The sequence below is a fragment of the Centruroides vittatus genome, unplaced genomic scaffold (assembly GCF_030686945.1).
Source record: "Centruroides vittatus isolate TY-2023 unplaced genomic scaffold, ASM3068694v2 contig_3077, whole genome shotgun sequence".
Taxonomy (NCBI): Eukaryota; Metazoa; Arthropoda; class Arachnida; order Scorpiones; family Buthidae; genus Centruroides; species Centruroides vittatus.
Genome location: NW_027121979.1, coordinates 169,909 through 182,637, shown reverse-complemented (window position 1 = coordinate 182,637; position 12,729 = coordinate 169,909). Strand labels below are relative to the sequence as shown.

Below are 12,729 nucleotides of genomic sequence, written 5' to 3'. Positions count from 1 at the left end.
AATTTCTATTTCAGAGTGCCTATTTAGTTTTAGTTGCTGCAACTTTGGTTGGAAGAACTTTGTGTGATATTTGGTTAATTCAGAATAACACTGTAATGGAGAGGTTGGTTGTTGTTTAGATATTACCCTAAAATTAATAATTACTTCTTTTTTAATATACAAAGTAGGATCCAAAAAGGTTTCAAGACTGGGTCTGTATCGAAACATAAGTGTATATCACAATCACAGTGACTCTTGGTTTATGTTATGACCCTACACAGGAAATTAGTTTCATCCAAACATGATACATATGGTTATTGTGAGCATGATATGGAGTGCTTGGCAATAATGAATCTATTCCTGAAGAATGCACTGTTAACAAGGAACTCTAGCTGGCACCATCTATTGTCTGCATGAGTCTATCCACAAGAAGAGGCCTCAACTGTGGGCTCATCAATTATAGGTGTTGTTACAAGACTGCTCTCATCCATAGGTTTCTGATTTTTTTTCTCCAAAACAAATACTGTTGCCCTCCCATAACTACCATACTCACCTGATGTTGCCCGTTGTGACTTTGATCTATTTCCTGAGCTGATGTGCCATTTTCAGGGTCATCTGTTTTTGAGCGTAGAAGAAGTGAAGAATGCAACACTGATTGATTTGAAGAATATCATGAAAAATGGGTTCCAGAAGTGCTTCCACAACCTCTACACTCACTGGCAGAAATGTGTTGTTGCAAAGGAGGCTTATTTTGAAGGAGAATATATTTCAGCTTTGTAACTAACAATTTTTGGACTTATGGACCCAGACAGAACTTTTGGATGCTACCTTTGTATTATTTAAAATTTGTTATAATTTAATAATACATTATTCATTTTTTTTAAATTTAGGGCAATTATTACTCGAAATAGCAACATGTTTTTGAAAAATTTAGAATCGTATGTATTTGCAATGCCTATGGTAAATATATAATTACATTTTATCTCTTGATTATAAAATTTATGTTTGAGAAATTTCCTCTTTATTTTGTATTAAACCTGTTAATCTTATTTATTTTTAATTTTAATGTTTCTAGCAAGTTAATATTTTGTTTTTCATTTTTTAATATTGTTTATAAGTATTCAATAATTTTGGAAATTTTAAATAAATTATTAAGATTAATATTTCAAACAATGTTTTTTCTTGTACAGTTTTTTTCATGATATATATTTTTGTTGATGATTATTGATAAATTTTTTAAAATTTCAAATCTACATTATACTATTAAGTATTAGACTATTCGGTATTTATGAAAAATACATAACTATACTTATAAATTTTTAAATAAAAATTTTTTTGATTTTAAAGTTGTTTTGAACTTCTCAAATATCACTATATTATTTAAGGAATATAAATTATAGAATATCTTAGTCAATCTTAGTGCATTAGACATTCAGTAGCAACAAAATGTCTTATACTGCCAAAAATATTAGCAAAATTGATGAAGAAGAAGAAGAGAGTGATTGACTAATAAACAAAAATACTTGTTCTATAAAAAAAGCAAAAATAAATACTTTTAATTTTAGTGATGTTTTATAGCATTGATATGTTATCCACAGACATAGCTATTAGTCTGTGAGATTATAAATAAACAACAACTAACCCGTTATATATAAAGACTAACAAAGTACCAAATTAACTTAAATTATTAATATTACTATAGCCATTTGCTAGCCTGATAATTCGGCAGTTGTTGGTCTGTGAGATTTATGATCCACAAGTTCTTGGTGATTTTTTGTTAGTTTTATGAAATTAATTGAATAATAAATAATTAAATCAACTCATATATGATTTAAATGCACGTTCATAAACCACGAGGCTTATGCAAAGGGCATAATTCTATTGACACTGCATAATAATTGGAAATTGTTTGCATTTATTTGGAATAAATTTGCATGGTTTCATAGTTCTGCATAAAGAAATTTATTTCCATGTATTTGTGTATTCATATATTTGACTATCAGAAGTACGAATTTGTTTGTTTGGAAAATGCTAGCTTAAAAATACATAAAATGTTCAATGAAATACAATGACTTTAAAACAAAGATTTAAGATCATTGTACCTTTATTTTTTCTTTTTACCAACATCATCAACTGTTAGTAAACAGATGTTGTAAATAGAAGAAATTTTATAAATATTGTAAGCAGAGTTTAAAATTTGCTATTCATTAGCACCCCTTCCCATTAACTTCACATCTGTAATCATCAAGAATTCAGAGAACTGAGGGGATTACAAAGGGAAAGGAATAGCTGGATCTGGGGATGGAGGAGAGAAAGGTTCCCACCTTTCACCCTGAACATGTGTGGAATGGACGTAAAATTCATCTGTGCTTGTGATCACCTTTCTTTTTAGTTCAATTATTGTATTCTTAAGTTTTGTGATATTACTAATATGATAATGACTGTTTATCAATGAATTCACATTTATTGATTCAGAACATAAACACAAGCCATAGCATTTACTGCATTATAAATTTTTGCCAAAATTATATAGACATCTTGTTTATTGACTTTTTTTATTTCTGTGTTCTAAAATTATTAGATCCACAGCTTCAATTGTATTTGAATAGGTGTTTGCAAATGACAAAAGGTTAAAAAGTGCTATTTTATGTGTGACATTTAATAGAATCTAACAAATTTGGCATTAAAGATAAAAAATTAAGACAAGTATAATTTTCTCTGATTTTGAAATTTTTCAATAGTAATAAGTCTTGTGTGATCTGGATAAAAATCCTAATATGAAACATGAATCAGAATATCAGTTTTATGAAAATAAATTATGTACTTTGTCTTTTTGCTAAACTATTCAAACTTCTCTTTGTACTGAAGAAACTTAAGAGTAACACTATGTTTAAGTATGATATCTTTAATTAAATACTTGACATATTTTTTCCAGTATTGTTTAGTTTTATATAATGTAAAAAAAAAAAGTATGTATGTATATGTTACCCGTCAAACTAATTTCAGGCCAAACTAGTTTGTCCTAGGCCGAACTGATTTATGTACTATAAATAGGTACCAGTGTAAAAAAAAAATGATTTTGTGTAATTCAAAATGCCACCACAGTACACCCTGTAAAAATAAATAAAAGATAAAATATTTTATATGTTACACTAAGAAGCACAAATAAGTTCATTTTTAATTTTAGTTTGACTCTAAAAGTTATTTTTATTATTTTGTTTGAATTTTTGAAAATATTTTCGAAAGTTAATTACCTTTAAAAGTGCATGGCTTAATAAAAAAATACAAATTGATAAGTACTGATTAGCTTATTTTTATTTTACAGTTTTGTACGAGTGTTGTGTCACTTCTAATCAATACCGTTTTTGGTTAATGTTACCCTAGGTATCGAAGATGGCGGTTTATCTCCGATTCCAGTGATCAGAAGACGGAACAGTGGGGACGCACGTTCTAACCTAACCTAACCTAACCTATTCTAATAATTTGGTTGCTAATAATTATGGTAATTTATTAGAATAGATTAGGTTAGGTTAGAATGTGCATCTCCACTGTTCCGTGTCTTCTGATTGCTGGAATCAGAGACGAGTCGCCACCTTTGGTACCTAGGATAACATTAGCCCCATGTTTTATAATTAAGTAGACTATGTTTGAATAAATATTGTTCATCTAATTGATTGCCTTTTAATTTTATTTTAACCATTAATATACTTGAATAATAATTCTAAATCAGTTTGGCCTGAAATTGGGTTTGGCCGGTAACATATATATATATATATAGAGCTATGATTAGACTAGTCTCAATGACTAAATGATATGTTGAATACTTATAATAATTTTATTCATTTTTTATGGGAACTTCATAAAATTCATGCTTATACAAGAGAAGAAAATTTAATTTTACAAATTCAAGATTTTAAAATAATGCTTTAAACTAAATCTCTATTTCTCTCATTTCAGGTTTCTTTAATAAATAGTTTACTTAAGGTATGTTTTTATTGATTACTTTTTATTTATATTGAAGCTTCTTTCAAGTTAAATTTTAACATATTAATTTCAGTTTGGTTTGCACGAAATGAAATTAAAATTTCGTTCACGCTTAGCATCTCATCTTTATGATAGATATTTACAGTAAGCATAATATTAAATTTTATTATTTAATTAATATTTTGATATCTCTAACTTTTTATAGCAAATTCTCAAATTAATTAATTTAATTTAACTGATATAAAGTTGATTTTTTTTTTCTACTTATCAAACAGGTATAAAATTACTTTAATTTGTTGCATTATTTAATATAAAAGCTTTGTTATGTATTATTCTAACAATAGCCTTTGATAAATTAATATATTCCTGTAGATATTTATATATAGTTTAATTAATATTTTAATGAGAAGACATGATATATGTCTAAGAAAATAAAATTAAAACTATTCTCTTTTTTTCAATTCTTATTTAAAAATTATGTTTATAATTACATATTATTTTTAGTGGTATAACTTATTATCAGATGAATAATTTGGATAATCGAATTTCAAATCCTGATCAATTATTAACACAGGATGTGGATAAGTTTTGCAGTTCATTAGCAGACTTATATTCGAATATTTGTAAGGTAATGTATTATATTAATTAATTGATATAATAGTAATACGAAGTCTTAAATCTTTTATTTTTCAATTTTTCTTACTTATTCATTATTTCTGTTACTTGCAGCCTATCCTAGACATAATTATTTTTGCTGAAGGCCTTACTGCTTCAATTGGAGCACAGGTATTACATTAATTCTTGAAATATTTATTTAAGGAAATGTCACGTTGATAAATATAATTTAAACAATATTTATTTTAAAATTAACAAATTCTGTATTATCATGATCAGATATCATATTATAAAAAACAAAAATGTAAAATGAAGATGAAAATATATTTTTATAAATATTATCATAAAAAATGTGTTTAATAGCATCATATAATGAAAAAAGTTATTGAATTTTCTTTACCTTTTATGACACTGTACATTGTCTATCTGAAAATTTTTAAGACAGACTGTTTTTATTAATTCGTTCCATTAGATATTGGAACTTATCAAGTCTGAACTTACTTATGTTGACATTTAATCATTTTGCACAAAGTGATTTTATACAGAACATTGGTTCAAGTTAGCATACAACAAGACCTTTTGTCATGAATTCAAAAACAGCAAAGATTGACAATGGAATTTACTTCTAAAGTCAGAAAAGTGCAACTGAAACTATTGAAATGGTGCATACAGCTTATGAATTTTGTTTGGATTTGAGAAAATTTGCTGAAGCTACAAAGTTGGCAGGGAATTGTGCACAAAGAATCTGTTTTGGAAAGATAAACAGTGAACTTGAAAATTTACAAAATAATGATGGACTAGCTGTTGGAGAGAATTTGGTACACTTGACCTGACATGGCTGGTTCCTGCTACGTGACAAATGCAACCATTGTAGTTCCTTGCACAGAAAAATGTGATTCTTCAATATTCAACTTACTTATTAGATTTGACATCAACTGATTTATTTTTGGTTCCACTTGAAAAAATATTGTTTCTAAATGATTAGAGATTTAGAAGAATATGATGTTTGAGCTAATTAAAATTTCACAGTTTGAGTTCTACAGTGACATCTGGAAGCTCTATGAATGTGCCAACAGGTATATATAGAGTTGGAATGTATGTTGAAGGTTAAGAGTAATAAATGTTTTTTTTTAAATTAATCTAAATTAAAAGTGAAAGCTAAATTTTATATTTTATTATCTTATAAATTGTTTATTTAATGATCAATCTATAGCACTTGCTATAATAAGTATGTTTTTCTTTAAGACTAAATCAGTACATACTATTTTATTAAGTATTTTTAAATAGAATTATAATGTAAGATGACATTTTTGTTTTTTATTTTAGGTACCTTCTCTTATGATGATGTATTTAATTTTCATTGGATCTCTTTTAACAAGGTAATTTCAGTATATAAGATAAAATCACCACTTTAGATACCATTTCTTGTCAGAAACTCTTTGCACTGACAACCCTAATATGACATGTGGCAAAGTGAGTCACTCAAGTGACATTTTTTCTGGTGGCAATTCTTATATCTAAAGCTTCATACATTTGTCTAGACATAACCATTTTATTGAAATTATCAATGATGATGTACCTATTTTAATTGTGTGAAACAGGTATTGTTTCTGGATATTTAAGTGAATATAGTGTGAGTAAAAATTGCTGGTGGGTTGTAAAAAATGGGCTGTCAGACCACAGATTGGCCAGGTCTGCTCTGTAAAAATATTGCAGCTCTCTTATCTAAATTACTGAGACATAATGAATTTTTATTTTTATTTATTTAAAAATGTATGTGACATATTCTGAAAATAATGTTTAGTTCCTATCTAAATATGTTTGTTTTTCTTCCATCTCAATTTTATTCTTTTAAAGTAATTTGATATATATATGTTACAGTAAAAACCTGTTTTTAGTGAAAACACGTTTTAACTAGTTGAAACTAGGTTTTACTGGATGTCATTGTTATAACCCGTTTTGTCTAGTTAAAACTAGAATTTACTGCTGTACATGTTTTGATTTTAGATAAAACTAAAATCAACCATTAACTTTTAACATTAGTTAAAACTAATTTTAGCTACATAAATATGTTTGGGGGAAATAAATAAAGTGATAATTGGATTAAAACATTTGCATTATTTAATACGATATTTATTGAAAATATTGGTCAGACATCTGTGTTATTAACATTAATTAACCCATCATCCCTGAAGGCACCGATCGATCGGTACCCTGGCTTTTTAAGCAAAACTTCGAGGGTACCGACTCGAAGGGTTCATCGTTACTTTGGTAAATATCGATTTTTGTAAAATATATTAACAACAGATATAATCTCATTCTATATGAAGTGAATAAAGTATAATAATTCATTATATTAGTTGATAGCAATATAAAATTTTGATTTCAAACAAATGTTTGATATAATGTGCTATAATTTCACAATGAATAAACATACATGCATAAGTGTTATATCGAATTGTACAAAACAATATTCTGTCTTTCTGGCTCAGTGCCAACAAACAACTATGTAACTAGACAATGTTAATTTTCACAAAATGTTATAAATTATCAAGTTTATGTGTCAGTTCTGATATATATTATTTTTTTTTCTTTATAAATTTTTCTAATAAAATGTATTGAAAAAAATCGTTTTTAAAACTAAAGATATTAATAAATGTAAGTGATTTTTTTCATATAGATATAATGATAATTTGATTTTTGGTGAATTTTTAAAATAATATCGCCTGACTGACCTATATTGCCTTAGGAGGGATCGCAAAATAAACGTAAACAAGATGTCGGGGGAAAAGGGTTAAAGCGATACGAAATTCATCATACACTATAGGAACGTGTTAGCTGAATGACCTTGGTCGAAACAGTTTTTACTAAGCCATTTTGTTAAAACCCGTTTTGTCTAGTTAAAACTAGTTTTAACTCAAATTCATTTTTGACTAGCAGTAAATTCTAGTTATAACAATGACATCCAGTAAAAACTAATTTCAACTAGTTAAAACATGTTTTCACTAAAAACGGGTTTTTACTGTAACATATATATACAGTAAAACCTGTCTATGGTTGACCACACATGGTTCCATTTAAAAAGTAATCTTTTAGACAGGTGGTCATCCAAAACAAGTGGTGCTGTAATACTGTGTTTCTGCACATATTTTGCACACTTTTTAGTCATTTCTACTAAACAAACCTTGAGATGAGCAAAAATATGTGAATTTTTTTTCAATGATAGAGCTATATTGGTATTTTATTCTTATTGGATAACTCAATTAACAAGAGTCGTCATGATTTTATAAGACAGATTTAATACCAATATTTTAAAGATTAATACAGTTTTTGCATTTTCTTGATTATAATTCACACTTTCTTTTTTCCGACTTAATTAATTAATTCAACTTGGTTCTCTTCATTTGTTCCTCAGTTATGTGTATTACGTCATTGATATAGAAATGCATTGTATCTCTCCACCACTTCGGTTTTGGCTTTTGTTAGTTTAATCTTATTTTAACTTTAAAAATACAATATTTTTTAAAAACTTTTAATAAGAAAAATTATTAATTAATAATAAAACAGTTTTATTATTAACGTGTAAGAGAAATACCGTATCAACTAAATAAAGGTGGAAAAAGCCATGTGATTGTTACTAACACAATCTCGTGTTCAACACCTCTAAAACAGTTTTATTACTTCTTCTCATAATATGATTTCATTAGATCAATGACAATGGTGGAGTCAAAAAAGGAAAAGGAATGTTACCTGTAAAACTGATTTTTGCATTAATGCATTTATTGTTTTTTGAATATTTTGTGTGCAAAAATTACTTGAATATTATTTTTTTTAAAATATTGCAGAAATAAGGTAGGTTGATACAGAAACTATTTATTGCACATGTACTGTATATGAGCTTCAAAAAAATAAATAAAATAAATTTTATCAAACGATGAGATCAGCCAATTAATTGTATTGTGTACAATATTTTATACCCCCTAAGGAAAATACTTTAGGTCTACAGTATAATAAATTGATAGTAAGGATACAGTATGTAATCTTGTATGTAAGTGCATCTACTGTACCCTATATTTAAAATTGTGTAAAATACAACACAGTTTTAAAGCAATTTGGAACAGAAAATTTAATAAACTAAATTTACATGTACAGGCTAGACAATATCTACATGTGCTTATTAAAAAATTCCATTGTTTTAGTCTGTCTAACCTGTTTTAACTTTTTGCTTTAGGATGACTTCATCAAGCTTGTTTTCAATTAAATCTATGCTTTCCAAACATCATGGTCTTTCAAGATTGATGAACATTGTTTTCAATCTTCAAATTGCAAAAAGCATCTCTGATAGTGGAAAAGGTTCAATACAAACATCACTTGGTTCTCCATTATCATCATTGTGATTGTCTTCTGTTGTTTGTGATGGTCATTGATTAGTTTTTTCCCTAATCATAAGTTGATTCTTCCAGTCGTCATGCAGATCTTCAAAGCATTGAACATTGTCAGTTGCTACAATGTCGTTAATTTGTGCAGCAGTATAAAGTTCTTAAAGTTCTGCTTCTAAAGTATTTTCATCATAGGGAGCATCTGCAGCATTGTGAAAAAAGCCACACCTTCTAAAACATTTGCTGATCATTTCAGAATTTACTTCCTTCCAGGCATTTTTAATCCACTTAACTGCATCCAAAATGTTCAGTTGTTTAGCAAGTTGTGTTGCACTTTCAACACTTTCCATCCAAACAAGCAAAAATTAAAAATTTTTTTTTTCTGTATAGTATCTTAAACTCCTGGATGCCCTGATCTAATGGTTGAAGGTGGCTCGTAGCATTGGGCAGAAGAAATTTCAATTCAACATTCGAAAGTGAAATTTTGAGGGGATGGCAGGCAGCATTGTCCAGAAAAAGTAAAATTTTCCTGTTTTGGTTTCTCATTTTTTCATTTAATATTTCTAACCATTCTTGAAAACTGTCTGCTGTCATCCAAGTTCTGGGCATGATCTGGAAAGCCAACTCCGAAGTTGTAATGTCAATACCTTTAAAGCATCTAGGTCAAAGTGACTTTGAAATGACCAACGCTGGTTCTTTCTCTCCTAATGCATCTACAGCAAAACATTAATCAGGCGTTCTTTTGCCATCATGCCCCCTGAACACTTCTTTCCCTTTCTGATTAAGGTTTTATCTGGAATGGCATGAAAAAACGTTCTGTTTTCGTCTGTGTTATAGACATTGCAAAAATCATATCCATCTATCATCGAAAGAGCATACTGTTTCCAATCTTCCACATTAACTTGATCAATGTCACCACTTTCACCACAAGGTGTGATAAACAATGTTATGACGCTTCCAGAAACTTTACAGTCATCCATTGCTGACGCAAAAGAATAAAATGCATAATTTTTCTGCAAATTCACATTTTTGCCTGAATGATTGGTCCACTCAAAGAAATTTGTTTAGCACTTGCCTTTTGAAACCACTCCCATACCAATTTGCTTTTCTCTTCGTTTGGCTGCTTTCTTTTTCATTTGCCATCCTTGTTTCCATTGGTTTCCCATTCCTCTAGTATCGACTTCTGTTGCAAAATTTTGAAAATTGCATTTTCCCACAGTTAAATTTTGCCACTAATCTCTGTTGTGATAAACCATTATCACTTTCTCTGATAACTTTAATACGATCTTCTAACGACAGCACTTCATATTTCTTTCATTTTCCGACATCTTCGAACAAACTGAAATGAATTTCCTTTGTAGCCGGACTAATTCGTTAACACCTGCAGCTAATTTCAAGAGTGGGAGAAGTGCCTGAGATGGGTTAAAACAATAGTTTAGACCAGATATATTCATGGAAGTGGTTGCTTATACAGTTGTTGTATGTTGTTTCTGACCAAAAATCGATGCTCGCAGTCACATTACACGATTGGTCATTTAATACAGGTAATTTATATGAAGACTATGTATAAACTATTCCGTGCCAGAAGTTTTTGTCCATTTTTACAGGTCGAATGTGGGTGGTCACCTGAGCAGTTATTATTGTATATTATATATAAAATATATTTGATTTATTAATAAATAAAGTCACTCTTTATTTTATGATAAAAATTAATTTCAATTTAACTAATATAAATACACTTTTTTTGTTATGTCATAATTAAAACATAAAAAACAGTTATAAAAAGAAAGATATCTCATATACTTCAGGATTCTAAAAGTTTAAAAATTTTTAAACTTTTTTTAGTTTTGGTGTTGTTTTCAATTTTGAAATTGATAATCATTTCAGTTGCTAGTTTAACTTTAATTAAGATCATTTAAATGTAATTAAAGTTCTTTTTCTTTTTAGACTGAGAGGTCCAACGGCAAGAATGACAGCAAGTGAACAGAAATTGGAAGGAGAATTGCGTTATGTAAATTCTCGACTTATAATGAATAGGTTCAAATTATAATTTTTTACGAAGATATTTTGATTAATTTCAATTAATAAAACCTCTGTTAATAATATTCTAGTGAAGAAGTAGCATTTTACCATGGAAATGAGAGAGAGAAAAGAACTATTAAGCAAGCATTGAAAAGATTGGTAAAATTATGTTTTATGAATACTTATTTTTTAAATTAAAATTGTTTTTAAAATATTGATGATGATGATGATGATGATGATGATGATGATAGAAATTTTAAACGTTTTGTGTAGGTTGGCCATTTACGTACCTCTCATTATTTTCAATTTTGTATGGGTTATATAGAAAATATTGCAGCCAAGTGTAAGTATTAATAACAATTATTAAGTATTTTAAAATATACTTGATGGCAGGATTTTTATTCTTTTTATTATCTAATTTTATCAACTGTATTAATGAGTAAAAATTATGCTATATCATTATGAATTATATATTTTTTTTAAATATAATAATAATAAAAATATTTAATTTGAAACATGTTTTTGTGAATAAAATTGTGTTCAGTAAAATATTATGAATAGGAGAAAAGTTCTATATATGATAATCATAGTTGTTTTTAGCTTTACTTAGTTTTTATTATTATAATTATTTAAATATTTAATGCATATAGTAATGTATATAATTGTTATTCTGAGTTAATTTTCACATGTAAAATACTGAACGACAAATATAATTAATATCAAATAAATTAATTTTCAGATACAAATAGTACTAATTAAATTCCTGAAGTAGTTTTTACAAGTTGCTACTAACATCTTTTTATAATGTGTGCTTGCATGCATGTGCATATGTGCACACACACACACACACTCTCTCTCTCTCCCTCTTTCTAAATTCAAGATTAATTTATATTAATAATAATAGAAATAAAAAAGTACAGGAAAAATTAGATTCTTTTTCTTCAAATAATGAATTGGTATAAAACTAGTGCTACAGGATGTTAAAGCCATGATTGAAGCTTATGATAAAAAGATGATGATCATCTTAATTTTCTCAAATAATAAGTTTCAATAATGATTTTTTTTACTATTTTTCTTCCTTTTCTTAGTGAACTTCACAGATATCCAAGATTCACACATGTACTATGTGGCAGCCATGTAAAACTTCAAATGTTCATAATTTCTGATAAGTTATCTCAAATCATTTTTTGAAAGATGCAAAGTTCATTTATTTTTCATGTAGAATCATAATATGGAATGAAAAAGAGGTGGTTCCTATTTAAGAAAATAAAGTTGACCTCATTTTCACCAGTTGTAGTCCCATCTGGTGACCTTTGAAGACTAACATTTTTGATTTGTTTTTGGTAGGATATGTACTTTTTGAGTTATTTCAGTGGATTGATTAAAATGGACCACTCTGTATAAATAATTTTAACATTTGATAAAACAAAAAGAGTTTTCTTTTTTATTTTGAATTTAATAAGATCTGGAATAATAATTTTTAAAAAATAAACAGGAATGTAATTATATATTCTTTATACTATATTTATTAAAATTAATTGCTTACATTATTGATGACATTACATTGGTAATACTTATGAATATGGATTTATAGACTGGGCCACAGCTTTTGGATTTTTTATCATCAGCCGTCCATTTTTAGGAACAAGACATTCACAGATGGCTCACAATAATCGTCTGGAAGTGAGTTTATGTCATAACTTTATTAACTAAAATTCAGTAATAATTTTGCCTTTTATACAAAATATAA

At 27.7% G+C, this 12,729-nt stretch overlaps 1 protein-coding gene across 1 annotated transcript in view; it reads left to right on the top strand.

Annotated features, from left to right (window-relative positions):
* Abcd3 (ATP binding cassette subfamily D member Pmp70) overlaps positions 1 to 12,729 on the top strand; it is a 44,242-nt gene that overhangs the window by 27,017 nt on the left and 4,496 nt on the right. Inside the window, exons 5-15 of the mRNA XM_067267720.1 lie at positions 15 to 103; positions 870 to 939; positions 3,937 to 3,963; positions 4,037 to 4,107; positions 4,468 to 4,591; positions 4,693 to 4,749; positions 5,905 to 5,957; positions 10,905 to 10,994; positions 11,069 to 11,138; positions 11,253 to 11,322; positions 12,574 to 12,662. Of these exons, the coding sequence (XP_067123821.1) occupies positions 15 to 103; positions 870 to 939; positions 3,937 to 3,963; positions 4,037 to 4,107; positions 4,468 to 4,591; positions 4,693 to 4,749; positions 5,905 to 5,957; positions 10,905 to 10,994; positions 11,069 to 11,138; positions 11,253 to 11,322; positions 12,574 to 12,662 (810 nt within the window). The remainder of the gene's footprint in view (positions 1 to 14; positions 104 to 869; positions 940 to 3,936; positions 3,964 to 4,036; positions 4,108 to 4,467; positions 4,592 to 4,692; positions 4,750 to 5,904; positions 5,958 to 10,904; positions 10,995 to 11,068; positions 11,139 to 11,252; positions 11,323 to 12,573; positions 12,663 to 12,729) is intronic.